The sequence below is a fragment of the Penicillium nucicola genome (assembly GCF_028828085.1).
Source record: "Penicillium nucicola strain IBT 29836 chromosome Unknown utg000002l, whole genome shotgun sequence".
Classification (NCBI taxonomy): Eukaryota; Fungi; Ascomycota; class Eurotiomycetes; order Eurotiales; family Aspergillaceae; genus Penicillium; species Penicillium nucicola.
The window spans coordinates 4,711,693-4,737,127 of NW_026643126.1; the positions used below are offsets into that span (position 1 = coordinate 4,711,693).

The following is a 25,435-nucleotide window of genomic DNA, read 5'->3' on the forward strand; positions in this document are numbered from 1 at the left end:
TCTGGAAATGACACACGTTATAAGATTTTATGTATGGGCTTTCAGGAGATACAGCATATACAGATGGACATGTACAGTAGATCAGTGATAGTTGCCCTTTCGGCTCAGCCGCCGGGCGTTAATGAATTGTTTGTTTGTTTGATTGTTTGTTTGTAGTTCGTGATCGACTGTAAATCAAACACCCAAGGGAGAGAAGGCACATCCACGGCAGATCTACTGTATACGGAGGACGACTGTAGTTTCTGGAAAGGGAATTCTACTTCGAACTCTAACTGCGATATAAAATTTGCAGTGTTGTGTACCGAGCGGGAACTAACCCCGGACCGATGGCGGACCCACCTTTGGGGGCCTCCGAGCCCCCTCCCACAAACACCCAAGAAACCAACACCAGCTTCTCAGTTGAGGACTTCCAGCCTCGTGTCCCGACCGAGCCGCTTCCTCAATCCCGTAAGAGAACACGGAGCGGTGATGCTTTCGCACCATCGGATGGCACGGGCCGCGTTACCACCAGGGAAGTGTGGAAACTCATCGACAGCCTGAAATTAATCATACACCACCAAACCGCACTCATCGAATCCACTAAAACCGAGATCGAGGAGGTCAGACACGACCAGAATGTCCTTCGTGATCAGAATGATAAGCTCCACGAGGAAATCAGAGCTCTGCGAGCACAAATCGAAACCCACCCACCAGCACCTCCGTCCAGATCATGGGCCGCAGTTGCGGCAAGCGGCAGCGGTGCTTCCCCCCACCGACCCACCAACGCCCCAACAAGGACCAGAACTGCGTCCGTATCAGCACCCAGCGATCGTTCGTAGACCCAGAGGACAACAATAACAGCGATGGAAACATCTTCGGCCGATACCTCCCCACAGATTCCGCTAATACCCACATCCGCTCCGCGCTAATGAACGCCCCATCAACCCAGGATGCGCAGGTCGCTGGAATTGGCACCACCAAGACGGGCTATGTGATTCGATTCAAGGACCCCGAGTCGGCCGAAGTGGCCCGCAACAACACTGAATGGTTGAATGAACTAGGAAATAGTACGAAACTGGTGAAACCGCGGTTCGGCGTCGTCGTGCACCGCACCCCAACAGAGGACTTTGATTTGGAGAATGCAAACGCCCGAGCTATTGAGAAAATCACGGAAGAAAACGACCTATCGGGACAGGGCTTCCGGATCGAAGAGGTGGCATGGCTCAAGAGGAAGGACAAGCCATTAGGAAAGTTTGCATCACTTGGGATATGGTTCGATTCTACGGAAGGAGCCGAACGCATCCTTAACAATGGCCTCTTAGTCGGCCAGAGATACATTGGTAGTGTAGAACGCCGCGAGATCAAGAAAAAGAGATGTTTTCGATGCCAGCGGTTCGGACACTTGGCGTGGTCGTGCAAGGAGACACCACGGTGCGGCCATTGTGCGGGCCAACACGAACGGCAACGATGCCCCCCAGGGGTCAGAGCCCGATGCCTCGACTGCAGCGGCGAACACCCAACTAGTGATCGACAGTGCCCTACCCCCGCAACTTCCAACCCCCGTCAATGTTAGAGACGAACCTACAAGTGCTACAGTTGAACATCATGAAATCGGGACCAAGGATGGAAGCGCTTATCAACGACCACCAAAGCCAAAACCTGGACGTACTCTTAATCCAGGAACCATCCATCACCGCCTACCAAACACACGTCAACCATAGCGCCTGGCGACTATATCGACCAACTGCCGAGACCGAGGGAGCTCGGTTTCGGAGTCTAGTCTATGTTAACCAGAGGGTCTCAACATCCTCACACCGACAGATCCCTTGTGACCATCCAGATGTTGCTGCCATCAAGATCTGGACGGCCGACTCTCAACTTCTTCTCTTTTCTGTTTACATCCCATGCGTCCCACTATATACGCCTGACAACGCGTCGGCGGAGCCAGCACTCACAGCAATCCAAGACACGATCACAGCTACTTTACGGGACGACCGACGGTCTACAAGCGTCGTCCTCGCGGGAGACTTCAACCGTCACCACCCAACATGGGGCGGTAACAGTATCCAACCGCGATTCATTGAAGACGCAAGCGAGTTGATCAACTTCTTTCAAGCGCACGGCCTACATAGCTGCCTCCCCGGGGGACGGCGACCTATTGGTCTCTGAACGACCCGGGGAGACACTCTACTATTGACCAGACGGTAACGAATCGACCGGATCTGCTTATCAAATGCCATCTCTACCACGAAAATTACGGATCGGACCACCGTGCAACGTTCTCCGAATGGAACCTCAGAGCTCAGCGCCAACCCGTCGCTAAGGCAAAGAAAGCCTACGACCGTGCGAACTGGAGCAAGATAGCCGAAGACGTGCTTCAACAAATGGGCCCATGGAAGGAAGTGAAAACGAGACCGGCGCTAGATGAAGTAGTTAGAAGGCTCACAGAGGCAACCGCAACAGCGGTGGATAGGCACACTCCCGACCTGCGACCAACACCATACTCCAAACGCTGGTTTACCCCAGCCCTCAAAATACAGCAAACCGAAGTCAATCAACTACGTCGGATATGGCAAGAGAGCTGTGCGGAACTTGGGCGACACGACGCCCGCTCCATAACGCATTTTCAAGAGATGCAGCGCAAACGACGGTTATGGACCCGGACTATCGAGAAGGTGAAGGCGTCACATTGGAAACAGTTCCTTGACGAAGCTGGGGAAGGGAAACTCTGGAAAGCTGCCACCTACATGAAACCACGAGAAGCCTGGGGATGTGTGCCGGCATTGCACATCGGCACCAACGAGCTCATAGAAAACAAGGACAAAGCGCAGGCCTTCTTAGATTCTTTCTTCCCGCAAATGGACGAACCTCACGAGGACTTGCCCGCCCAAGCACCTCTAGCACTTCCATGGCAACCTATCACTGAGCTTGAGATTCAACGTTCTCTCAAAGCCGCAAAAGGATCTACCGCACCCGGGGAAGACGGCCTGCCGACGCTAGTATGGAAACAGCTGTGGAGACACCTCAAGGTCTACATCACAGGGATCTTCACCGCGTCAGTCAATCTAGGATACCACCCGAAGCGATGGCGAAGCGCGAAGATTGTGGTGCTGCGAAAACCTAAGAAATCTGACTATTCAGTACCTGGGGCCTATCGCCCGATCTCGCTGCTTAACACTCTCGGCAAACTCCTTGAAGCGGTGATGGCACGACGACTGTCGTACCTCGCTGAAAAGCACGGCCTGCTACCTGACACCCAGTTTGGAGGACGACCAGGCAGAACGACCGAACAGGCCCTGTTGGTCCTCTCTAATGCCATTGACCGAGCGTGGTATAAACACAAAGTGATCACGCTAGTGGCTTTCGACCTGAAAGGTGCCTTTAACGGAGTCAACAAAGTGAGCTTAGACGCCTGCCTCCGGGCAAGAAGAATCCCAACCGTGGCGAGAAAATGGATTGTGAGCTTTATGAGCGACCGCCACGCCAGCATAGGATTTGACGACTTCCGCACCGAGGCCACACCACTAGCGAACGCGGGACTAGCACAGGGATCGCCTCTCTCCCCCATTCTGTTCACATTCTTCAACTCCGACCTGGTCGACCAACCTGTCGACTCTCACGGCGGTGCATCCGCCTTTATCGATGACTACTTCCGCTGGCGAGTGGGACGCTCAGCCGAAGAGAACCTAGCCAAGATCCAATCGGAAGACATTCCCCGCATTGAAGCATGGGCCCGTCGAACTGGGTCTTGTTTCGCAGCCGAGAAAACCGAACTGATTCACATCACCAGGAAAAGACACGAACAGCTTCAGGGTCGAGTAGTTATGAATGGGAAGACGATCGAACCGTCGCCCACGGCCAAGCTTCTAGGGGTGGTGTTCGACCAGGAGCTTCGCTGGAAAGAACACGTCCAGCAAGCGATTAAACGGGCAATCAAGGTCAGTATTGCTCTGGGCGGGCTGCGGCATCTACGCCCAGAACAGATGAGACAGCTCTACCAAGCCTGCGTATCGCCGGTCATGGACTACGCGTCGATGGTCTGGCACGACCCGTTGCGAGACAAGACTCACCTACGACACTTGAACACAGTCCAGAGAACCGTATTAGTACGGATCCTGTCAGCTTTCAGGACAGTGGCCACCACGACTCTGGAAGTAGAAGCACATATTGTGCCAACGCACCTCCGCCTCCGTCGCCGAGCGCAGAACACCATCGCAAGCCTTCACACTCTGCCGCGCGATCATCCGATCTGGGATACACTACGGCGAGCCCAGAAACGTAGGAACAATGTCGGGTCATACGCTCGCTTCCCACTGGCGGAAGCCCTGAAGACCATGAACCTAGAAAGATTAGATGAGCTAGAGACGATCGACCCACGTCCGCTACCACCATGGCGAACCGAGTCCTTCACGGAGATCGAGATCGGGTCAGACCGAGAGACGGCAAGAGAGCGGGCGGAGTCCGTGCGGACCACATCCGCTATCGTGGTCTACTCTGATGCCTCGGGACGCGAAGGCCACCTAGGCGCCGCTGCCGTAGCACTCGACAATGACCTACAAGTTGTCGAATCGAAACAGGCCCAAGTGGGACCGATGGACCGGTGGTCGGTTCACGTAGCAGAGCTGATAGGCATTTTCTACGCTGTCAGTATAGTGTTCAAGATCAGCCATCAGCGGCCAAGAACGGAACATAATGGAACAACAACGGCAACGATCCTCTGCGACAGCAAGTCGGCGTTGCAGGCGATCGAGAACCCAGGAAACAAGTCAGGACAACGCATCATCCACGCGATCCTCCAGGCGGCTGCAGAGGTCCAAGCAAAGGGAATTGCGCTTTGTCTCCAATGGATACCCGGACACTGCGACGATCCAGGGAACGACGCAGCAGATCGGTTGGCCAAAGACGCGGCAAGCCCGGGCAAAACACACCCCTTCCGCCCTTTGCTAACAAGGAAGAGAGCGCTTATCCGAGACATGATCCGCGCTCAATGGGAGCGGGAATGGAAAGCATCAACTAAAGGCGGTCACCTGCGTAGAATTGATAGCACCCTACCGGCGGCCTACACCAGGAAGTTGTATGGGAACCTGCCAAGGGGGCGGGCGTACCTGCTGACGCAGCTACGCACGGGCCACAATTGGTTATCCACCTATGCCAAGACCTTCGGCTTCCGCGACAACAATCAGTGCGTGTGCGGCGCGCAAGAAACAGTTACCCACGTGCTGGTGGACTGCCCAAATCTGAGGGAAATCCGACGGAAGCTAAGGATTGAAGTTGGGGACGCGTTTAATAGCGTATCGAGTCTGCTGGGAGGCTCAACTGAAGGTGAGAGAGGTAAACCAGACACCGTCTCGCGGGCTAGGACGGTCAAGGCCGTACTAGACTTCGCTGAGGCGTCACAAAAATTCCAAAGTCGCGCGCCATGAGGGCAGCCTAATTACTTGAACGGCACCTGGGCCACGATAGGCCTTGACGAGGCTCCAAGTTCGTTTTCAGGAAGTGGGACATTACACTTGAACATACCAAGATATATATAGTTGCTGTATCCTGTATATCGCCAAAAGCGAGAGGTCAGGGTAAATGATATCATCCATCCATCCAGACTGTAGTTCGTCTTGGCCTACGAAGTCGGATTTCTCAGCCTGTACGAGGCGTGGGCTACGAACCTGGAGTCTTTGTTACTCCAGAGCCAATGAGAGACGCAATGACGACCAGAGGAAACGAGTCCGCAATGTTGCGGCCTCCCGCCACCGCAATTCTAGCGACCTCGAGGCCCCTTTGGCACACAGGAACGATTTAAAAACCATCCGACGATAACGGTTACAACCTCTCATGCCGTCACCCCAAGGGGAGTTCACAGAGCCTCTCAGAGGCGCGGATCGAAGTCGAGCAGGACACCTGTGGGGTAGAATTGGATTTGTGGGATTAGGGCTAAGGTGTATCGCCATCGGCTGCTGGCTCCCTACCCCGAATCGGAGGATACTTTGGTTAGTGGATGGAAAGATTATACGCTGCAGGCCTGGGTGTATAAAGAGACCATCTGCAAGACATGGTCGGCCTAGAGAACGAGAGGATACTAGGTATCAGGAAGCAAGAAATCACGCCAACTTGTGGACTGAGGTGTACTATGGCAACGATGGCTAGGAAGAAGGTTGGCGCGTCACCATCGGCTGCCGACTAGAGATCCTTACAACACTGTCAGTATAGCCCGAGAGGACGGATGCGCATGTCGGTTCACAAGAAGCAGGAAGGTTGTTATGCCGTGACCCCAAGGGGACTTAACAGAGCTGCAACTTGGCCTAAAGGGTGGGCTTAAGGAGCAAACGGGTATATGAGTGTGGGGGAAGGTTTTTGGTCCTGCTGGAACCCCAAAGGCTAAGATGTTGAAGGCAAGAGGATCTACGGACATCTAGGAATAAGAGTACTAGTGAGCTGGATAAGGAGCTGGGAAAGCATGGGGGGAAATTGCCCATCTCTCCGTTGTATTGGCTTAAAAGAACAGACTAGATCTTAGTATACCAATGCAATATTATATCTGAGAGAGCGAGGACCCGAACGCGTCGGAACTGTTAAAAGAACTTGTCAAACTTAGGAAGGAGATCAGAAAGCGAGACCAATCACACAAGGAAGAGCTTCAAAAAGTCAAAGAAGAATTTATCGCCCTCAAAGAAGAGTTTAGCGCCGCCCTTGCAGAAGTTCGACACGAGCTACAGACCCTGGCCGATAGACCGGCGACACCGCAACCCCACCCCGAGTCGTACTCTCCGAACAACCATGATGCAATTCTCCGCGAGATCCAATCCCTACGTGAGGAAATCAGCGTCCCCGCCCCCACGAGTTCCACGTCCTATGCAGATGTCGCCCGTACTCCTCCGACCAGTTCCCCGAGTAACATACGGACTCTTTCAACGCTGAACACAACACCAACTACTTTCACTGACACGCTATACTGCACGATAGACACTTCAAATATGACCGAAAGTGAGGGTGAGAGGGTATCCGCAGGCTCAATCAGAGCCACAATCGAGAGAGAGATCCAGACGATGGATGATCGCACTCACTGGCGCTGCCGCGCGGTCACTGTGAGCCCAAGAAATACCAACCGGATCAGAATCGCGTGTCGCGATGAAGCCGAACACCAGCTAGTGAAGAAAGTGGTGGAAGCAAAGATCGATGCGGGAGCCCGAGTGCTCCGGGATGAGCTCTACCCGATCAAGGTCGACAGCGTTAAGAGGACTGCAGTACTGGATGAGAACCATGAAATCCTAACAGGAGCTGCGGGAGCCGTGGGTGAGGAGAACGCGGCTACTGTAGCTAAATTGACATGGCTGAGCAGCAAGGAAGCCGCAAAACCTTATGGATCGATGGTCGTGTACCTAACCAAAGGGAGCGACGCGCGGAGGCTCCTGGCCGATGGATACTTCCATGTCGGAGGAGAATCCGGGACCACTAGCGTCTTTGAGTATCGGCCACGACCGGTGCAATGTTATAACTGCCAGGGGATTGGCCATAAGGGATTCCAGTGCAAGAACGCCCAGAAGTGCGCGAAATGCGCCACGGAAGGCCATCGTCACAGTGACTGCGATCGCACGGTTCCAAAGTGCGTACCATGCGGAGGCCCTCACGAATCCTACAGCAAGAACTGCCGGAAGCTCTATCCATCACGTTATGAATAATTCTCTTCGAATAATTCAGCTGAATGTGAGGAAACAGGGTGCAGTGCACGAGAGTTTAATGAACGATGAAGACACTCGGAACGCAGTGGCGCTAGCGATTCAGGAACCCCAAGCGAGGAGGATTCAAGGCCAGCTGTTGACCACCCCGATGGGGCATCACAAGTGGACAAAGATGGTGCCCTGCATGTGGAGGGAAGGGAGATGGGCAATCCGGAGCATGTTATGGGTCAACAAAGAAGTCGAAGCGGAGCAAGTCCCAGTGGAGTCCCCGGACCTCACAGCAGCGCTGATCAGGCTCCCCGAGCGACTGATTTTCATGGCATCAGTCTACGTAGAAGGAGGCAATGTCTCAGCCCTGGAAGATGCGTGCAATCGCTTACGCGACGCGATCACAAAGGTACGACGAGAGGCGGGCGCTGTGGCGGAGGTTCTGATTGTGGGGGACTTCAACCGACACGATCAACTTTGGGGTGGAGACGAGGTGTCGCTGGGAAGACAAGGAGAAGCGGATCCGATCATCGACCTCATGAATGAATTTGCACTCAGTAGCTTGCTCAAACGCGGCACCAAGACATGGCACGGCGGCGGACAAAGTGGAGACTGCGAGTCCACCATTGACCTCGTCCTAGCTTCGGAAAATTTGACGGAATCCATGGCGAAATGTGCTTTACTCGACACAGACCACGGCTCGGACCACTGCGCAATTGAGTCCGTGTTCGACACGCAGTGGTCGGGCCCAAGGCATCAAGAACGGCTTTTGCTGAAGAATGCACCGTGGAAGGAGATTAATGCTAGAATCACGAGTGCTCTAGCCATCCTTCCGTCAGAGGGTACAGTGCAGCAGAAAACCGACCGACTCATGTCAGCAGTGTCCGAAGCGGTGCACGCTTTAACGCCGAGGGCGAAACCTTCACCACATGCGAAGCGATGGTGGACAGATGACCTCACTCAGCTCCGTCATATATACACGTACTGGAGAAACTGTGCTCGCTCCGAGCGACGGGCGGGTCGGAAAGTGCCTCGGCTTGAAAAAACGGCTCAAGATGCGGCCAAACAGTACCACGATGCCATCCGCAAACAAAAGAAGAAGCACTGGAATGAGTTTCTCGCAGACAATGACAACATCTGGAAGGCCGCCAAGTACCTCAAGTCGGGAGACGATGCAGCGTTCGGGAAGATCCCGCAGCTCTTAAGAGCGGATGGAACTACTACCAACGATCACAAGGAGCAAGCGGAGGAATTGCTATCCAAATTCTTCCCACCTTTACCAGGGGACATCGATGAGGAGGGAATGAGACCACAAAGAGCGGCCGTGGACATGCCAGCCATCACTATGGAAGAGATAGAACGACAGTTATTTGCAGCGAAATCGTGGAAGGCTTCGGGAGAAGACGGCCTACCGGCGATCGTTTGGAAGATGACCTGGCCCACAGCCAAGCACAGGGTCCTCGATCTTTTTCAAGCCTCGCTGCAGGAGGGCACACTGCCAAGACAGTGGAGACACGCGAAGATTATACCGCTCAAGAAACCGAACAAAGATGACTACACCATGGCAAAGGCATGGAGGCCTATCTCACTCCTTGCGACACTCGGAAAGATACTCGAGTCGGTGGTCGCAGAGAGGATCTCGCACGCGGTGGAGACTCACGGACTGCTCCCGACGAGCCATTTTGGAGCGCGAAAGCAGCGGTCCGCAGAGCAAGCACTGGTGTTCCTGCAGGAGCAAATCTATGCGGCATGGCGCGGCCGGCGGGTGCTGAGCCTGATCAGCTTCGATGTTAAAGGAGCCTACAACGGAGTATGCAAAGAACGACTGATCCAGAGGATGAAAGCCCGAGGCATACCGGAGGTCTTGCTTCGTTGGGTAGAGGCCTTCTGCTCGGAACGAACGGCGAACATCCTGATTAACGGGCAACTATCTGAGACTCAAAGCTTGCCACAAGCTGGACTGCCACAGGGCTCGCCCTTGTCTCCGATTCTATTTCTCTTCTTCAACGCAGACCTTGTGCAAAGGCAGATCGACAGCCAGGGAGGAGCAGTCGCCTTTGTGGATGATTTTACCGCATGGGTGACTGGACCGACTGCGCAGAGCAACCGGGAGGGAATTGAAAACATTGTCAACGAGGCGCTCAATTGGGGAAAGAGAAGCGGAGCGACATTCGAGGCCGACAAGACGGCCATCATACACTTTGCTCCCAAGATGCGCAAATCGGACCATTCACCATTCACCATCAAGGGGCAGACAGTGGTACCAAAAGACCACGTCAAGATCCTGGGTGTCGTGATGGACACAAGACTCAAGTATAAAAAACATATTGCGAGGGCAGCGTCTAAGGGTCTTGAAGCAGCGATGGAGCTTCGGCGACTCCGTGGTCTATCCACGGCAACTGCGCGGCAGCTATTCACGTCGACAGTGGCACCAGTTGTGGACTATGCCTCCAACGTGTGGATGCACTCGTGCAAGGATAAAGCCATGGGGCCGATCAACCGAGTCCAAAGAGTAGGAGCGCAAGCCATTGTGGGGACGTTTCTCACGGTTGCGACTAGTGTCGCAGAGGCGGAGGCTTACATAGCTACTGCGCAGCGTCGATTTTGGAAACGAGCCGTGAAGATGTGGACAGACATCCACACTTTGCCGGATACCAATCCTCTCCGCCGGTGCACCGATCAGATCAGAAAGTTCAGAAGATACCACCGCTCACCGTTATATCACGTAGCCGATGCGCTTAAGCAGATCGACATGGAGACTTTGGAAACGATTAACCCCTTCACGCTAGCCCCGTGGGCGGAACGCGTTCAGACTGACATTGATGGACAGCACGAGTCCCCGGCCGAAGCAGGCGGGTACGTGCAGGCCGCGGTTAGCAGCTCGGCACGGAACGAACTGGTGGGGTTTGGAGTGGCCATCGAGAAGCGGCCACCTCGAATTCGAAAGCTCAAGCATAAAGCGCTGTCCATCACCTTGGCTGCAAGAGCGGAGCAGAATCCATTCTCTGCAGAACTGGCAGCCATGGCACACGTATTGGGCACGCTGGCGGGACTGAAAGACCACACGATCACACTGCTCACAAGCAACAAAGCGGCGGTTCTCACGCTGAGGAATCCCCGACAACAATCCGGCCAGGAGTTCGTGTGTCGGATATACAAGTCGATTAAGAAGTTGCAAAGAAACGGGAATCGTGTCAAATTCCGCTGGATTTCCACCAGTGAAGACAACAAGCTGCTAGGTCTGGCTAAAGCACAGGCGCGAGCCGCAACGCAACAAGATGCCCCCTTACAAAAACGCGCCCCGAGAATGAAATCAACCACACTTAATCTCGCACGGTCTCAGGCAGTCCCTGGACATAGCCTGCCAATGAACGTTGGGAAACACGCCAAACGAATAGATGCAGCACTTCCAGGAAAACACACACGACTGCTGTATGATCGCTTATCGTGGAAAGAAGCGACTGTGCTAGCCCAACTCCGGACTGGCATGGCTAGACTCAATGGGTATCTCAATCAAATCAATGTAGCAGAAACGGACCAATGCGATTGCGGACAAGCGAGAGAGACCGTGGAGCACTTCCTCTTCCGATGTCGGAAGTGGACTGCCCACCGGACGGAAATGTTACAATGCACCCAGATTCACCGCGGAAATATTTCCTTCTTCCTAGGAGGGAGACAGCCTTCTGATGATCAGAAGTGGACGCCAAACCTAGAGGCAGTACGGGCCTCTATACGTTTCGCCATTGCGACAGGCCGACTCGAGGCCACTTAAACATGTCGACCAACACAACTCCCACACCCCCTCTTTCGACCCTACTCACCCATCACCTCGTGCTACAAACGGTAGACGCGCTTCAACTGCCGAAGATAGGATGTTGAACACTTGGAGAAGCGCCTTCAAGTCAGCCTACTAACAAACTACTAACCCACGAGAATCCGCTGCGATACGAGCATCTGAGACGACATACTCTGAATGCAATCATGTATGGGCTCTGATGAGACACAGTACTGTATATATTATTACATGTATAGTAGATCAGCGATAGTTGCCCTTTCGGCTTAGCCGCCGGGCGTTAATGAATTGTTTGTTTGTTTGTTTGTAATTGAAGTGGTGGAATCTGGCTCAACTGTGAGGCCTGATGCTGCGAGGGAAAATCATCATCCGGGCGACGTTCGGGGCTCGTGGAACTCATCACAGAGGGGGTTTGAAAAAAGCCATATCCTGGAGTCGGTGCAAAGAGCGGAGATTGATCGGATTGATCATAGGAGTCAAATAGCCGGTCATCGTGAGTATCAAATGGGCTACAGCTCATATTTGAGGAGCTGTTCATTTAAGATTTATCAATATCAATCATCATGAGCAAGACACTGCAGCGGATCCTTCATTTCGATTAAAACCTTACCTGGACAGAGCGACCGCGAAGAGCAGAAGGGAACAGCACGTACTATAAGATGTATAGGACTGAAGAATGGCGGTGCTAGGTCATACGGTATTCACTTAACCACAGCCTTGTGAATTTCATGGCCGCTACGTAGAGCAAAACATGAGCTTTCCGAACGGGACGAGCAGTTATTTGCTCTACCTCTCGAGCTTGAGGGTCGGATATATCGATATTCATGCGTCGACGGAGCGTGACTGAACCCGCATTTAGTCTCCATGCTCGTATGCCTTGAATTCTCAGCGGGCCCATCAAGGTTGAGGTGATCACCGTATGCCTCGCTGGATGTGCAAGTATTTGTCCAGCATAATCTCCTTAAGGTCTTGGTATCGTCTCGTCTCCATCAAGCAGTTCAGTCGGAGTATGGAGACAGTATCTACTGCAGTAGATATCCATGCCATCAGGCGGAATAAATACCCGCCCAACAAGGCTTTCGGCTATCCCCTGCAGGTTCTCAAATTCTGAGAGACAGACTGCTATGCACTCCTTCGGGCCTAGATCAGATAGGCATACCAAGTGATCTGATGGATCAATCGACTCAAAGGTCGAGTTGGCGACTCGTTGGTGCCAACAATAGTCTTGTAGAAGACACAGGCCATGTAATGGTAACGGCAAGGCCGAAAAGAAAGGCAATTTCCTCGCTTTGAACTCGAGTCATGGGAATCCGAGGGTTGTCTGTAGTCAGATCGGAGTCAGCCAGAGTTGATTCAGTTGGACGAGACAATGTACTTTACGTTATTGATTGACTTACCCGGTGATCGATGGTATGCTTCAGACAGTCGGTCAATCAGGATCGTCGTCATACCAGCGTACCAGCGAGACCACCATGTCTTTTCTGCAACGCTGTCATCAATATGCCATCTTGCATCCAGGTTCGTCACCCTCCGATTGTTCTAGAAAGCCACACTGGTGCGCACAGCAGGTTTGCAAGGCAGAAAAACCTGGCGACGAACCTATCTGCGTAATAGTTGTACAGTCGTATTGGAGCACTCCTTGTAGAGACACTGCGTCGTGTGCGAAGGCGGTGAGGTGGACGCGATGGAGCGCGTCGGCCCGCAGTTTTATCTGACTTGGCGGGAATAGCTTTTCTCGTGACAAGAGTTTCCGCGGTTGGTTATGGGCTGCTACAATGGCATGCTACTGTCAGTGATTTTCGTGTCTGTGGCACAAACTTGGCACAAGGCATCGGACTTGACGCGGCCAGCGGCGCGATATTCAACTCACCTTATCGTGGACGACGAACGTCTAGAATTTATGCATCATGTTCTTGTCCCGTGACCTTGGTTGGCGGTGTCTCATGCAGGACACACTGCATGGTTCTGAGTGTAACAGCCAGGAATGGCGCGTAAGTCATGACCTTACGCGGAGCGCTGACGGAATGCTACTTCGGACTCAAGTTGGAGTATTATCACGGTTTCCTGTCCGTCATTAGCTTTTGATCGGTGGGATACTGCACAACTCACTTGGTCTCCATCAAGAGACGGAAAGGGTCTCCGTGGCTGGTGTACTTTGGACGAATGCACATAGTATTATTTCATATCGTCTATGGGGGTCAGCTGAATTTGGACAGTATCGTGCTGGGACTTACCGGTCTAACCGCTCTTTTACATCGATGTATTCACCGGACAGTGGTCGGCTGCCATGGGTACAGTAGCAAAGTGAAGTTGGTGGGAATCACATTCTCATTCGCACTTCCTTGGAGGACCACAATGTAACTATAGATGTCAGTATAGTGAATTTCTAGTAAGGTCAGAGAAAGAAACTTATCTGGTGCCTCAAAGCGAAAGGCCGCTCGACTCTGGAAGCCAAGGAAAAGTATTGCAGAACCAGTTGCTGGGGGGAGGAGGACGTATTTATAGGCTTCTCAGCTCCAGTCGCGTGTGCTCTGCTGAGAAGCAAATGTTGAAGGACACCATGCCTATCCTAAGTGAGGCAGACTCTAATACCGCAACTATCTGCAGCGACATCGTCAGAGCTGTTTGAGATGCCCGCCGAGCGAAAATGCTGGTCATGTTGAAAAACAGTGAAGTTGAGTCGGTTAAGAATCGTTGGCTCACTGTTCAAATTACAGTCCGCGGTCGCGCGAGCGCACCCCTTGAAACCTATCCTTCTTCTTTAGCTTGAATCAACTTCTGAACTGGTGACTACTGTTGAGATATTTTGTCCTTTTAGGGCTTTTGTTCAATGTGTTGGATTCTATCTGTCTGCCTTCAAGATATCTGAGTCCTCCAAGAATGTGAAAATAATTATATGATTGAATATTTATGTCTCGGACAGTTCATCCTTGGTGATCAACTATATCTTTTAGCACGTTCATCCCGGCGAGAACTAAAACATGAGATACATTGACCGCACATAAACACCACAAGATACAAATTTCACACCAGCATCACCATGACCGGACTTTTAACAGAAAGCTAAGAGTCCTCGGATTTTAGGCAAAGTTCGACCGCGTTGAATCACTTTCATGGTGACAGTGAGACTGAACACTGTACCTAATCCCCCATGTCTGATGCCACAACGAGACCCTAAATTCTTAGAAAAATTGATCTAATTCTTGATGAGCCGTGTAGGTTGGTTGGGCTTCTTAGCTTGAGTCTGGAAATCATAACATTGGCTCTGGGGACCGCAAAGTAGTTCTAGAAGCTTTTCATCCCCTAGGGAATGCTTTTGAGCTTCCAGGGCTATTCTAGGCTCCAGGAATACCAGATCTGCTCCTGGGACCTTAACTCTATGCTCCCGACTGAATGAAAAATAGCTCTGGGAATATAACACCTAGATCTAGGAGCTGTAAAGCCCCTGGGAGCATACTTTGGGTTCGAATCCGTGGAAAGCCCTCAAGACCTTCACCTATCCTGCGCCTAAATCTGCGCAGTTGAGTCATCTCCAAAGGTTTGAGCTAACTTATAGCCCCAGGAGCGCCACTTACGCCTCTACGACATCCAATAGCACGCTTTTCGGATATTAGTTGTTCCGTAGCCGGAATAAGGTCGGGCACTCTACCACTCATCCCACTTCCTTTTACCCCGCCGCTGTGGGCTCTTCTTATACTCTCACTCTGAGTAAAGTATCGCCTCCATGGTCATTATTTGGAGGATATCAACTTGATTGCAGGTAAATCCTCTACGGTTATTTTCTAGGTTCCTGGGATGATTTAGGCTAACAGCTTGTTCTGCTCTCCAGTGTGCTCTCTTTTGCTCAGCCACACCCGGCTCAGTCATGCCGACCAATATCAACGCCGATGCCTTGCCGGAACTTGAGAGCCTAGCAGCATGGGTTTCGCAGATTGAGATGAAGGAGGAGAAAGGAAAAAAGAACCTTTTGGAATGTATGGACGAAGCTCGTGAAGCGAAAGCGCGGCCGTTATTGGAGAAGCTGGGATACGCTACAATACAGGTAAAAGAACAATTTGCTCTTAAAGATTCAACGCGGAAACGCTTATAATTGGATAAGGGCCATTACGCTTTACTGTTGCGCATATGCGGGAAAGCTTCGATTGAGAAATCCGAGGAAGATAAACGAACGTTGTTATTCTTCCCTCTGTCCGGAGACGTGCAGGTTGCCGGCGAAGTCCATAAACCGGGGACCTATATTCGGCTCACGAAGACTTTGGACCTTGACGCACATTTAGATTGTCTAATTATCGTTCTACCATAATCTGCATCGCAGGAATATTGTGGCGTTTCACCTTCTTTGTTCGAATTTCTGAATTGTCTAGCTTCTGCATTTTTATCACCAGAGTGAGTTATCACCAGAGTGAAACGCATAGAACGCAAGGTTCATTTAACTCTGGGATCTTAGCAAAGCGTATACTAACGTGTCTGTCCATATATTTGTACGAACTTTGTTCGAAGCCAATGAAATGATCTCTATGTTTTGGACACCACATCCTGTTGGTATCACGTAAAGCTCCTAGGATTCTGAAGGCTAAAAAACTTCACTCGTTGCACAATCGATTTCGGTCGAATTGAGACCAAATTGTGTCGTGGTGCTGCGGAACTGGGAATTAAAAAATGGACCGAACAACGCATTGCCCGCCAGCAGGTTGGAACGTGTCCTCTCTTGGTCTGTCTCTACCGCGACGCTGTGTAGCTGGCTGTCGTCAAGCTGGACGTTGTCGAGCTGGGGGTCCGGGAAAAGGCTGAATAGCGCATTGCTTGCCAGTGGGTTGAACCGCGTTCTCTCTTGGTCTGTCTCTACCGCGACGCTGTGTAGCTGGCTGTCGTCAAGCTGGACGTTGTCGAGCTGGGGGTCCGGGAAAAGGCTGAATAGCGCATTGCTTGCCAGTGGGTTGAACCGCGTTCTCTCTTGGTCGGTCTCTACCGCGACGCTGTGTAGCTGGCTGTCGTCAAGCTGGACGTTATCGAGCTGGGGGTCCGGGAAAAGGCTGAATAGCGCATTGCTTGCCAGTGGGTTGAACCGCGTTCTCTCTTGGTCGGTCTCTACCGCGACGCTGTGTAGCTGGCTGTCGTCAAGCTGGACGTTATCGAGCTGGGGGTCCGGGAAAAGGCTGAATAGCGCATTGCTTGCCAGTGGGTTGAACCGCGTTCTCTCTTGGTCGGTCTCTACCGCGACGCTGTGTAGCTGGCTGTCGTCAAGCTGGACGTTGTCGAGCTGGGGGTCCGGGAAAAGGCTGAATAGCGCATTGCTTGCCAGTGGGTTGAACCGCGTTCTCTCTTGGTCGGTCTCTACCGCGACGCTGTGTAGCTGGCTGTCGTCAAGCTGGACGTTGTCGAGCTGGGGGTCCGGGAAAAGGCTGAATAGCGCATTGCTTGCCAGTGGGTTGAGCCGCGTTCTCTCTTGGTCGATCCCTATCGCGACGCTGTGGAGCTGGCTGTCGTCGTGCATGGAGTCACAGCTATGAAGATAAGTGCCCATGACATTCTGGGGGCCGCTTAAGCCTGTTGGAGTGGTAACAGACGGCACTGGGCCCCATCCCGCCGAATTTGTTTGGTGGAATTCAGCTTGCAACTGATCGGTTTTGCTGGGATAACTCCCAACATGCCGGATGATATCTGTATCCATTGCAATTCGTCTCCTTTTGTGACATTGTTCCCCGGTCTCTTTTGTTGAATCAGAGCAACGAGCAGTCCCGGATGATCTGGAAGTGGCTGAACTAGCAGCGTATATCCCCGCGGCGGCATTTGCACATAGTGAACTACCTCTATTTGCCAGCGGCTTATTCGGAGCTGGAGTCGTAATTTCTAAGCAGAAAGACTCGACTAGGTCAGCAAAACCCCCCAAAAAAAGCCCAAAAGAATGTTCTGCTCAATTTGCCAGACTAAGTTCAAGCAAGCCCAAGGTTATATAGACAGACGTACCGGGGCATGAGTAGATATTACCAAAAGTCGCCAACATAGGTTGAGCAAATTCTGCATTTGATTCAGAGCTATAACATATTGAGGTGCGACCTTCGTTCTGAGTGCTCGGCAAAGACTCGGTTGAATCGTCACCGGCAGCAATTTGCGCGGTCAACGAATCACTTGACGAAGACCCCGCACCGGCAATAAATGATTGATGGCTAGACGGCGATAAAATAGAATAACCTCTGTCAGGTCTCGAAGGGTTTGACGGAATGATAACAATGTCTCCACCACGACGATCGCATGATGTTGCTGCTGATGTATGTAATTGGGTTTTGTTCGAAATGTCCTCAGAATCCGTGATGCTAGGGCTCATGCTATGGGGAGACATTGATATTATTGACTCCCGGAAGGTATGATCAGGTGTTTCCGAGCTTAGGAAACTTATATTTGTCGTGTCCGCATTGGACCCGGGGCAGGAAATTGAGAACGCATTCGTTGTTCCAGGAGGGTGGGCTTCCGTACTTGTGATGGTGATCACTGTAAATGGTTGACGAGCTGTATCCTCTGATAAAGCAAAATGATTTTCTGGCCCCACGGGGGCTGATGACAGAGGAGAATCAGTAGTCGGGGGGTTGTTACTTTGAGAAGACTGGCACGGGTATTGGCAATGAGACATCAATTCGGAATTATCGTCGTCTTGAGCTGAAAAAATTAGCTCATGAAAAACCACAAAAAATCTAGATAGCTGGCCAAGCATACCTTCTGGTAGTATAGAGCCTTCAGTTGTAATATCGGCCCTGCGAGAAGATTGACATTGAGCCCGTTGGCCTTGGTGATCTGCACAGGTTAGCTTCCAACCATTTCTCGACCTAGCCAAAGCTTCACTTAGTGGCGATGAAGATTCATCCGGACAGTGTCTTTTCGACGGCTTGCATGTCGTTAATGCCAACCTTTTCCTGGCATGACCATCATCCAATGCGTTTTTGAAAAAGGGCTGATAAGACCTGACAGAGGATAATTCGTATCCCAGGCATTCGCAAATCACCTTTAGGCTGGAAAAAGTCAGTCATGGAATTTTGAAGCAGAAGTGATTTACCCACGACGTGCGGTTCCTGAAAACCCTCTTTACGATCAAAGGGATTGCGAATGGTGCTGGTGAGTCTGTAGATTCGGGCAAAAAAAAACTTTCATGCACATTTGTTTCCAATCTCTCCAAAACTTCCTTTGGATCCACAGAACAGTCATTTAGCCGGGCGTAAAAGCTAACGGGACGCTGGGCTCGACAGAGTTAGCTTGTCAAGACAACATAAACTTGGTCATCATACCGACACATAGGATATCCCAGCTTCTGGATGCCCATTTTGTCTTAGACAAGAGCGATACGAGACTGTTCGCCCATTTGGCGCCACGAACAAGTTTGACAAGCTGTTTGGAAGAAACATCGGATCCGAGAACTTTCCGCATAACTGCATGGACGCCATCTTTGTCCTCGATGTTTTCCAATGCAACCGCACAAAGAGAAACAAATACCAAATTTTGAAAGCATGCGAGTTGTTGATTCAGCATACCAAAAGAGACCATAGAGCTGGCGTATTGAGACAAAATAGAAATATCTGTCGGCTTGGATGACACCTCTGCCAACTCCTTCGCTGTTCTCAGTGACGCAAACCTCGGTGTACCCGAGCCACAATTTTGTACCAGTGCCTCGAGGTATTCTTTGCGCTGAATTTCATCAAGAGCGGAAACCCAATTTTTCCAAATTTCTGAATCGGGTAAATTGTTAATGAAGCTGATAAACCTTGATAGGGTCTTGAGCTGATGCTTTTTGCTCTGGTCACGTGCACAATTGCTAGTCCTATTTGATTCAAGTTGGACAGTTGGACTGTATTCGATAATGTTGAACGCGTCAGGATTACCGCCATCTTTGTGTATACGTCCTGGTTCATCGGAATCTTCTGGGGCGGGTTCTGTGCCACCATCGGGGCTTTGGGTTTCCGGTGCGATCTGAATTTGACGTGTGTGGCAATGAGGTTTTTCACAGGCCTCGACCTGATTACGGACTCCGTTGAAGTCCGCTGGGCTCGATGACGTTCCAAGGTAGGTAGATTGTCGGAATGGTTGTCCAAGAGAGTCTTCAAGCTGAAAAATTCGCGCTTCAAGGAACAGGATATAAGCAGCGTCGTCACCCTCAAATGGAATCCGGCGTGTCATATTTGCTGTCAATAGACCAGAGGAAATAAAATCGCAGAGAAGTGAGACTTCGTTTTCGTCCTGGCCCCCTTCCCCAAGGTGATCTAACAGGGGGTGCCGTCAAGTGAATCAAGTGGTCGGTTGGGCCAGATCACGGGTCCGTGCTGAGCGCTTCTGTAAGTCCTATCACAGGAGGTGTAAGAACCATCACACCGCTGTCCAATTTGTTTGTAAGAATATCTAGTAAGTTCCTCATATCCCTTGGGAAAGGCAATATTTCTGCCTTTTTTTTTTTTTTTTTTGGCCTTACGAAGTCATGCGCCGCCCCCTGTTGAGGTAACTACGGTTCCGGTGTTACCGCGTAAACAAAATCATCAGGCTCTTATCATGGCTTACACTCTCGACTTTCGAAGATAGATCTTGGGGTCCTAACTTTCAATTGGATGGAATCAGCGTACAATCACCCCGGGGGCACGATTGCTTGCTTTGGTGAGATGGTTTATCTCATCACCGATCTTACAGGTGCCAACAGCCCTAACCAACCTACAGGCACCCAGCTGATTGCCCCTAATGCAGTTAGTCACCAAAGTCTGACAATAACAAACGAACTGTAGTTGGCCGCCCCAAATATTAGGGTCCGCAGTAACTAAAGAGTCTAGCGTCCCTTGACGGCTGCAACAAGTTATCCCTTTTTAATGCGATAAATGTTTGGATGCTTATATTATGAGATGAACTACCTATTGGTCGGTCTTCCTAGGATTAAGGGCTTAGTTGGGAAGTCCGCCCAAGACTGCTCGTCTCTAGCGCAACGGAATTTGGAATGCAATTTTTATCTTGACTGAATTGGGCTAATGATCTGGCAACCCGAGCATCCTGATAGCCATATCACGTGTCGGTTGAAAATTGTTTCGTTTCTGAGACTAATCAAGATGACTTGTTCTATACGAGTCTGCATAGGGCTCAGCGGTTTTGTGATATTGTTTTTCTATGATGACCCCTAGATGGCGGATTCATCAGGTGAGTCACATCACTCCATTCACTGTTCCGTTTCGCAGCAGGATTTGATGGTGTTAAATCACATCCTCGAAACAAATAGAGTCTTGCCTCTCCTTCTTGTTATTAAGACGCCAATGTGCTTGGGACCCTACTCAAGGCACCGGATATCTCTGCATTCCTTCAAACCTCACATAAAAGACAAACCATACGGTTCTTCAAAAACGGCTAACAATCTCACGAAGACAAGCCTAGGATGACTCAGATATCGAATGCACTGGAATAAATGCACAATCACCTTGGGAGCCTTGTGTGATGGAAGCTCCTCTATGATTTCGTCACTTACCATTGCAGCTCTAGCCACCAAGCACTAATCCGAATCGGGGGCACTCAGCTGGGCGCTACCGGTTTCTCAACTTTATCGGATCAAGAACACCCGGCTGGGTGCTTTCAATAATATATTGAGTGCTCTGGACTCTCCTATGATCATCTGCTTGCCGTAGATATTCTTGGCCTAGCTTTGCTCCTCGTCTGCGATCTATCTATTAAAGTCCGACAAAGGCTACAAAATCTCGAAAACCTTTGTTTTATAATTCAAATAACGCTTAGACATCAAAAATTCCAGTCCGCTATGCAAGCTCGCAGTCATAAAAATCACCAGTCTTGTCGCAAATACAGGAGATCCCGTACCAGACGTAGTAGGTTCAGTCATGCTACGTATGTGCAAAATGACGAAAATAGCCACAAAAAAAAAAAAGAAAAAAAGGGAACTTTTCGAAGTAAGTCACTTGCTTTATTTTGTTCCTGATGAATCACTCAATGCAATAATCAGTAGGACTAAGAACCTTAAATATCAGACTTCCCGCACCGAAACCTGCGGCAAGTACGCAGCAACAAACTCTCCCTCTACAAGCATTATTTATTACTATTTCAAAAAAGCACCATGGACTTCTCGATCATTCCAGTCGAAGATATCGATATTCCTTTTGCCGATCTTCAAGCAAAGCAACCCGAGATTAAGCGATTTTCTGCCAGTACTCTCATCTTCATTTGTGACCATCACGAGCCAATCACCGCATACGTCCTTTGTTGTCAACGGGCCCCACTCGGCAAAGACGAAAATGGCAACGAAAAAAAGAACTCATGGCCCTTCTCCTGGGAGCCACCTGGAGGGTCTCGAGAGAACTTCGATAAATCTATTTCGAGCACCGCTATACGTGAGACGGAAGAAGAAGTCAACTTGCATGGCTCGCGAATTTCTCGTCATGTCTACAGGGATTCGTGGATACACAAGGGAGTTCAGATGGCAAGATACACATGTCCTCTGGAAGTTCATGAGCCACTCAAGCTCCAACGAACATGGTGCAACAGACAGCAGCAGCCCGTCGGTAGGAATGAAGGACCCATACGGTTAAGGGAAGATGAACATCTTGATTACTGCTGGGTTACGGAAGCACAAATCCGTGGTTCACCGCTCTACGACGAAACGAATCCTCAGCATCAAAAAGGACTTGTTATGCTTGAAAGCAAGAAGGAGATGATCCTCGATGCTTTTTTACGGCTGAGGAATTCTCAATTTGATATGACGTACGCTTTGTCAGTGGATTGATAGTGGAATATTACCTTTCGGGCGACTCTTCTGAGATTGATTGCTTGAGGCCACACTCAGTCTTAAATATGTCCCCCTTGGACAGATAACTCACTTATAGCGACCTGTATAAAGCGACGGCTTAGAAGAGAATGGTCCGGGTGGCGATTATGATGTTGACTATTATTGGGATATAGAGAGACTAAGAGATCCATGCGACATTTTTACCGTGCCAAAGACAATGCGTGTCCTTCTTGAGCCTGCCCCAACCTACGAATATAGAATACGACACTGGAACATCTATCTTGGGCTTTTTCGTTTCTGTATTGATTCCGTTCGAATTGATTTTCCTACCTCAACTATACTACTCTTCGCACAATGCGCCGCACCTTCTTCATATTAGAATTTAATCATGCAGCGGGTCTTGGCTCTCAACTTGTACATTGACAGACTGTTCACCGAGAATCATGCACATTGGTAAACTTGTCTGTAGGCCCCAAACCAGTTAAATATGGACCAATCCAAACAAGGGGAAAGCGACTAGCACCAGAACTATTTTTAGACTATAATAGTTTGTACACCGTAAATGTACACAATGGCTAGTAATTTGTCTTTAGTCGCAAGGAGTTAAATTTACAACTCAAGCCCACAGCAAGCCACAGCAAGCAAGCAGGGCCATACAGCCAAATATTGAGGCTTGATTACCATATAAACCTTCCTCGAGCACATTCAACTTTACGCTGCTCTATCTTTACTGGGAGCCACTGGAAGTGCCAATACTAACCATGATTCGTTCTGACCAAGATCAATTCAATACAGGGTATGTCCATCTCATTGACCACTGATCTGAAACCAGGCTAAGATTTGCAGACGCGGTGCATACGATACAACAGGGGTCAAGAAACCGGGTGTCCCACCTCCACCGCCAAAGTAAAGATGACGTTTCCGCCTCCATTCGGGATATGATATAAATAATAGCTGCCCAGAATACTGATTCTATGCCATTGTACACAACGAAAAGATACACAACAGATCGTCAACAGATTGTCGGTGTTCATCTCCACTCGGAATACCAACCCCTTCAGAGATTCTTGCTTTCCCACCTAAAATGTCAGACCAAGCTGATGAGGCGCTTCATTCTCTCCTTGATACCTTTGCCCCAGGGCTTTCATGGCTTATCCGGTTAATCTCAGCCACTCTAGGCGTCAACATTTTGTCTTTTGTCCTGCCTTTGGTTGCCCTTCCGATCATTTCCACATTTTTACTGCCATCACTTTCCAGAGCTCTGGAACCCATTCTTTCGGTATTTTTCGCCTCTGCGGAGATCAAACACCGAAATAATCTCTACCCTCAGGTTATGAGATGGATACCTACTATCAAGTTTCACAGCTCCTCAAGCTCCGTTGTTGTTGGGATTACGGAGGCATTCGGATTTCTTTGGGATTCCAATGATGACTCTCTAGACTTTGTGGAAACCGAGAGCCCAGCCTACCGGGGAAAGATAGAAAAGATTCGCATCACTCCTGGACAAGAGCGTTTTCACTTCTTTCGGTATCAAAACTGCTGGTTTGCTTTCTACCGCGACCCGCACCGGAAGGCTCTGGACTCCTTCTCGAGAAATGCCGAGGATATCACATTTTATTACATGGCCTGGAACCAGAAAATTCTGGATGATCTTCTGGTGGATATCCAAAAATACAATGTTGACGGCCGCCTTGGTCAATTGGCCGTGTTCTGTGCACATCAAAATAAGCGGGATGTGGGCTGGCAGAAGATGTGCGACGAGATTCCTCGCAGCCTAGACAGCCTAGCGCAGGATGGAGAGATGAAGCGAGAGATGATTGCCGATGTCGAAAGATTCCTCAGCAAAGACGTTATTGAGTTTTATCGGAAACTTGGCATCCCACATCGACGAGGCTATCTGTTTCATGGCCCACCGGGGACTGGTAAAAGCAGCTGCTGCAAGGTGATTGCCACGCACTTTGAGCTTCCAATGTATATAATCAACCTCGCAACCGTTGATGATTTTGGTCTACAAGAGTTGTTCCGCACACTACCGGCTCTTCCTGCACGCTGTATGGTGGTACTGGAAGATATAGACACAGCCGGGATCGATCAGCGTGGCAATACTGTGAATGAAGAAAAGGATACATCTCGTCCGAAAGGAATCACGTTGGCAACTGTTCTTAATGCGTTGGATGGCATTGGAGCCCACAGCGGCCACATACTCGTTGCCACCACGAATGCCGAGGCAAGCCTTGACTCGGCTCTGACTCGACCTGGACGGATAGACAAGCAATTTGAGTTCCGAAATCCCGATGCATCGACAATACACGACTACTTCTCTTTCTTTTTCGGTAATCGTGATGCCAATGCAACGTCCCCAAATACAAAGCTTGATCTGCTGGCCAGTCAATTCTCCGACGCCGTTTCTCTTTTGGCCTTGTCACCTGCTGCGCTGCAGGAGTATTTCTTGCAGTGCAATAAAGACCCGGAGCTTGCAGTCAAAAATGCGGCAAAATTAGAAACCACCGATCTAAAATCGGCTGGTCCTTAATTTTACGGGCGACAATGAAACCTGAGGTCGGCTTACGTCTAATGGTGGAGATCTCATTGGGCTACACATAAATTTCTTTGATATTTGCATTCGAGAACTTGAAATTCAATCTTAGTGACGTGAAACTAGCAAAAGGTTCGAAGGTCTGAAGATCATATTTTTGGTTAGAATTATTGACCTAACACGGAAGTCACAATTTCATGCAGAGAGAATAGACTGATCCTGTTAGAAACAATGAACTAGATTAAATCCAAATTCAAACCGAAATTTAAATAATTCACGTTGTGGGAACATAGACTCCGCGTCGGTGATCAGGATCCGCGGGACTTTACTCGTTTTCCGATAAGCCGTTTTCCATAGTCGATTGCTTCATCTTTAAACTCTCTAACTTCCGGTCCCTAAACAGCAATACTCAGTGAAAATGAAGCAACAGCTATGCTCGCCAAATATGCTGTAAGTTTGTATGATGTTGCACTAGAGATATCCTTATCACAATCCATGTGATACCGGCCTAGATCTTTCATTGCAGGCAAAGGCGATTCGATATTGTCTCAGATCCACGAATGGATATCTAGCGGCGCGTGGTGCGGCATGATGAGAAAGCTGCCAATTGTGGTTTTATATACCGTACTATGACTCCAAGGATATGACCACCTTCCCTTCTCTGGAGAAGACTACATTCCAAAATATTTACTGGCGTCTGACTTGAATTATTCTGAGGC

General features: G+C 50.2%; 6 protein-coding genes across 6 annotated transcripts; 4 read left to right on the forward strand and 2 right to left on the reverse strand.

Moving 5' to 3' along the window:
- Positions 1-326: 326 nt before the first annotated feature.
- N7511_003555 (uncharacterized protein) lies at positions 327-11,412 on the forward strand (the record flags this gene model as incomplete). The annotated part of the gene is made up of 6 exons (XM_057125980.1): positions 327-787; positions 841-1,319; positions 1,514-2,067; positions 2,112-5,161; positions 6,569-7,516; positions 7,578-11,412. 6 exons carry the CDS (start codon positions 327-329, stop codon positions 11,410-11,412), a joined length of 9,327 nt encoding a protein of 3,108 aa, XP_056988139.1.
- Positions 11,413-15,298: 3,886 nt separating this feature from the next.
- Positions 15,299-15,523, forward strand: N7511_003556 (uncharacterized protein; the record flags this gene model as incomplete). Its single annotated transcript, XM_057125981.1, has 1 exon — positions 15,299-15,523. One exon carries the CDS (start codon positions 15,299-15,301, stop codon positions 15,521-15,523), a length of 225 nt encoding a protein of 74 aa, XP_056988140.1.
- Positions 15,524-16,006: 483 nt separating this feature from the next.
- Positions 16,007-17,104, reverse strand: N7511_003557 (uncharacterized protein; the record flags this gene model as incomplete). The annotated part of the gene is made up of 1 exon (XM_057125982.1): positions 16,007-17,104. One exon carries the CDS (start codon positions 17,102-17,104, stop codon positions 16,007-16,009), a length of 1,098 nt encoding a protein of 365 aa, XP_056988141.1.
- Positions 17,105-18,681: 1,577 nt separating this feature from the next.
- On the reverse strand, positions 18,682-19,596 carry N7511_003558 (uncharacterized protein; the record flags this gene model as incomplete). Its single annotated transcript, XM_057125983.1, has 1 exon — positions 18,682-19,596. One exon carries the CDS (start codon positions 19,594-19,596, stop codon positions 18,682-18,684), a length of 915 nt encoding a protein of 304 aa, XP_056988142.1.
- Positions 19,597-21,511: 1,915 nt separating this feature from the next.
- On the forward strand, positions 21,512-22,177 carry N7511_003559 (NUDIX hydrolase; the record flags this gene model as incomplete). Its single annotated transcript, XM_057125984.1, has 1 exon — positions 21,512-22,177. One exon carries the CDS (start codon positions 21,512-21,514, stop codon positions 22,175-22,177), a length of 666 nt encoding a protein of 221 aa, XP_056988143.1.
- Positions 22,178-23,264: 1,087 nt separating this feature from the next.
- On the forward strand, positions 23,265-24,713 carry N7511_003560 (uncharacterized protein; the record flags this gene model as incomplete). Its single annotated transcript, XM_057125985.1, has 1 exon — positions 23,265-24,713. One exon carries the CDS (start codon positions 23,265-23,267, stop codon positions 24,711-24,713), a length of 1,449 nt encoding a protein of 482 aa, XP_056988144.1.
- Between the last annotated feature and the right edge of the window lie 722 nt (positions 24,714-25,435).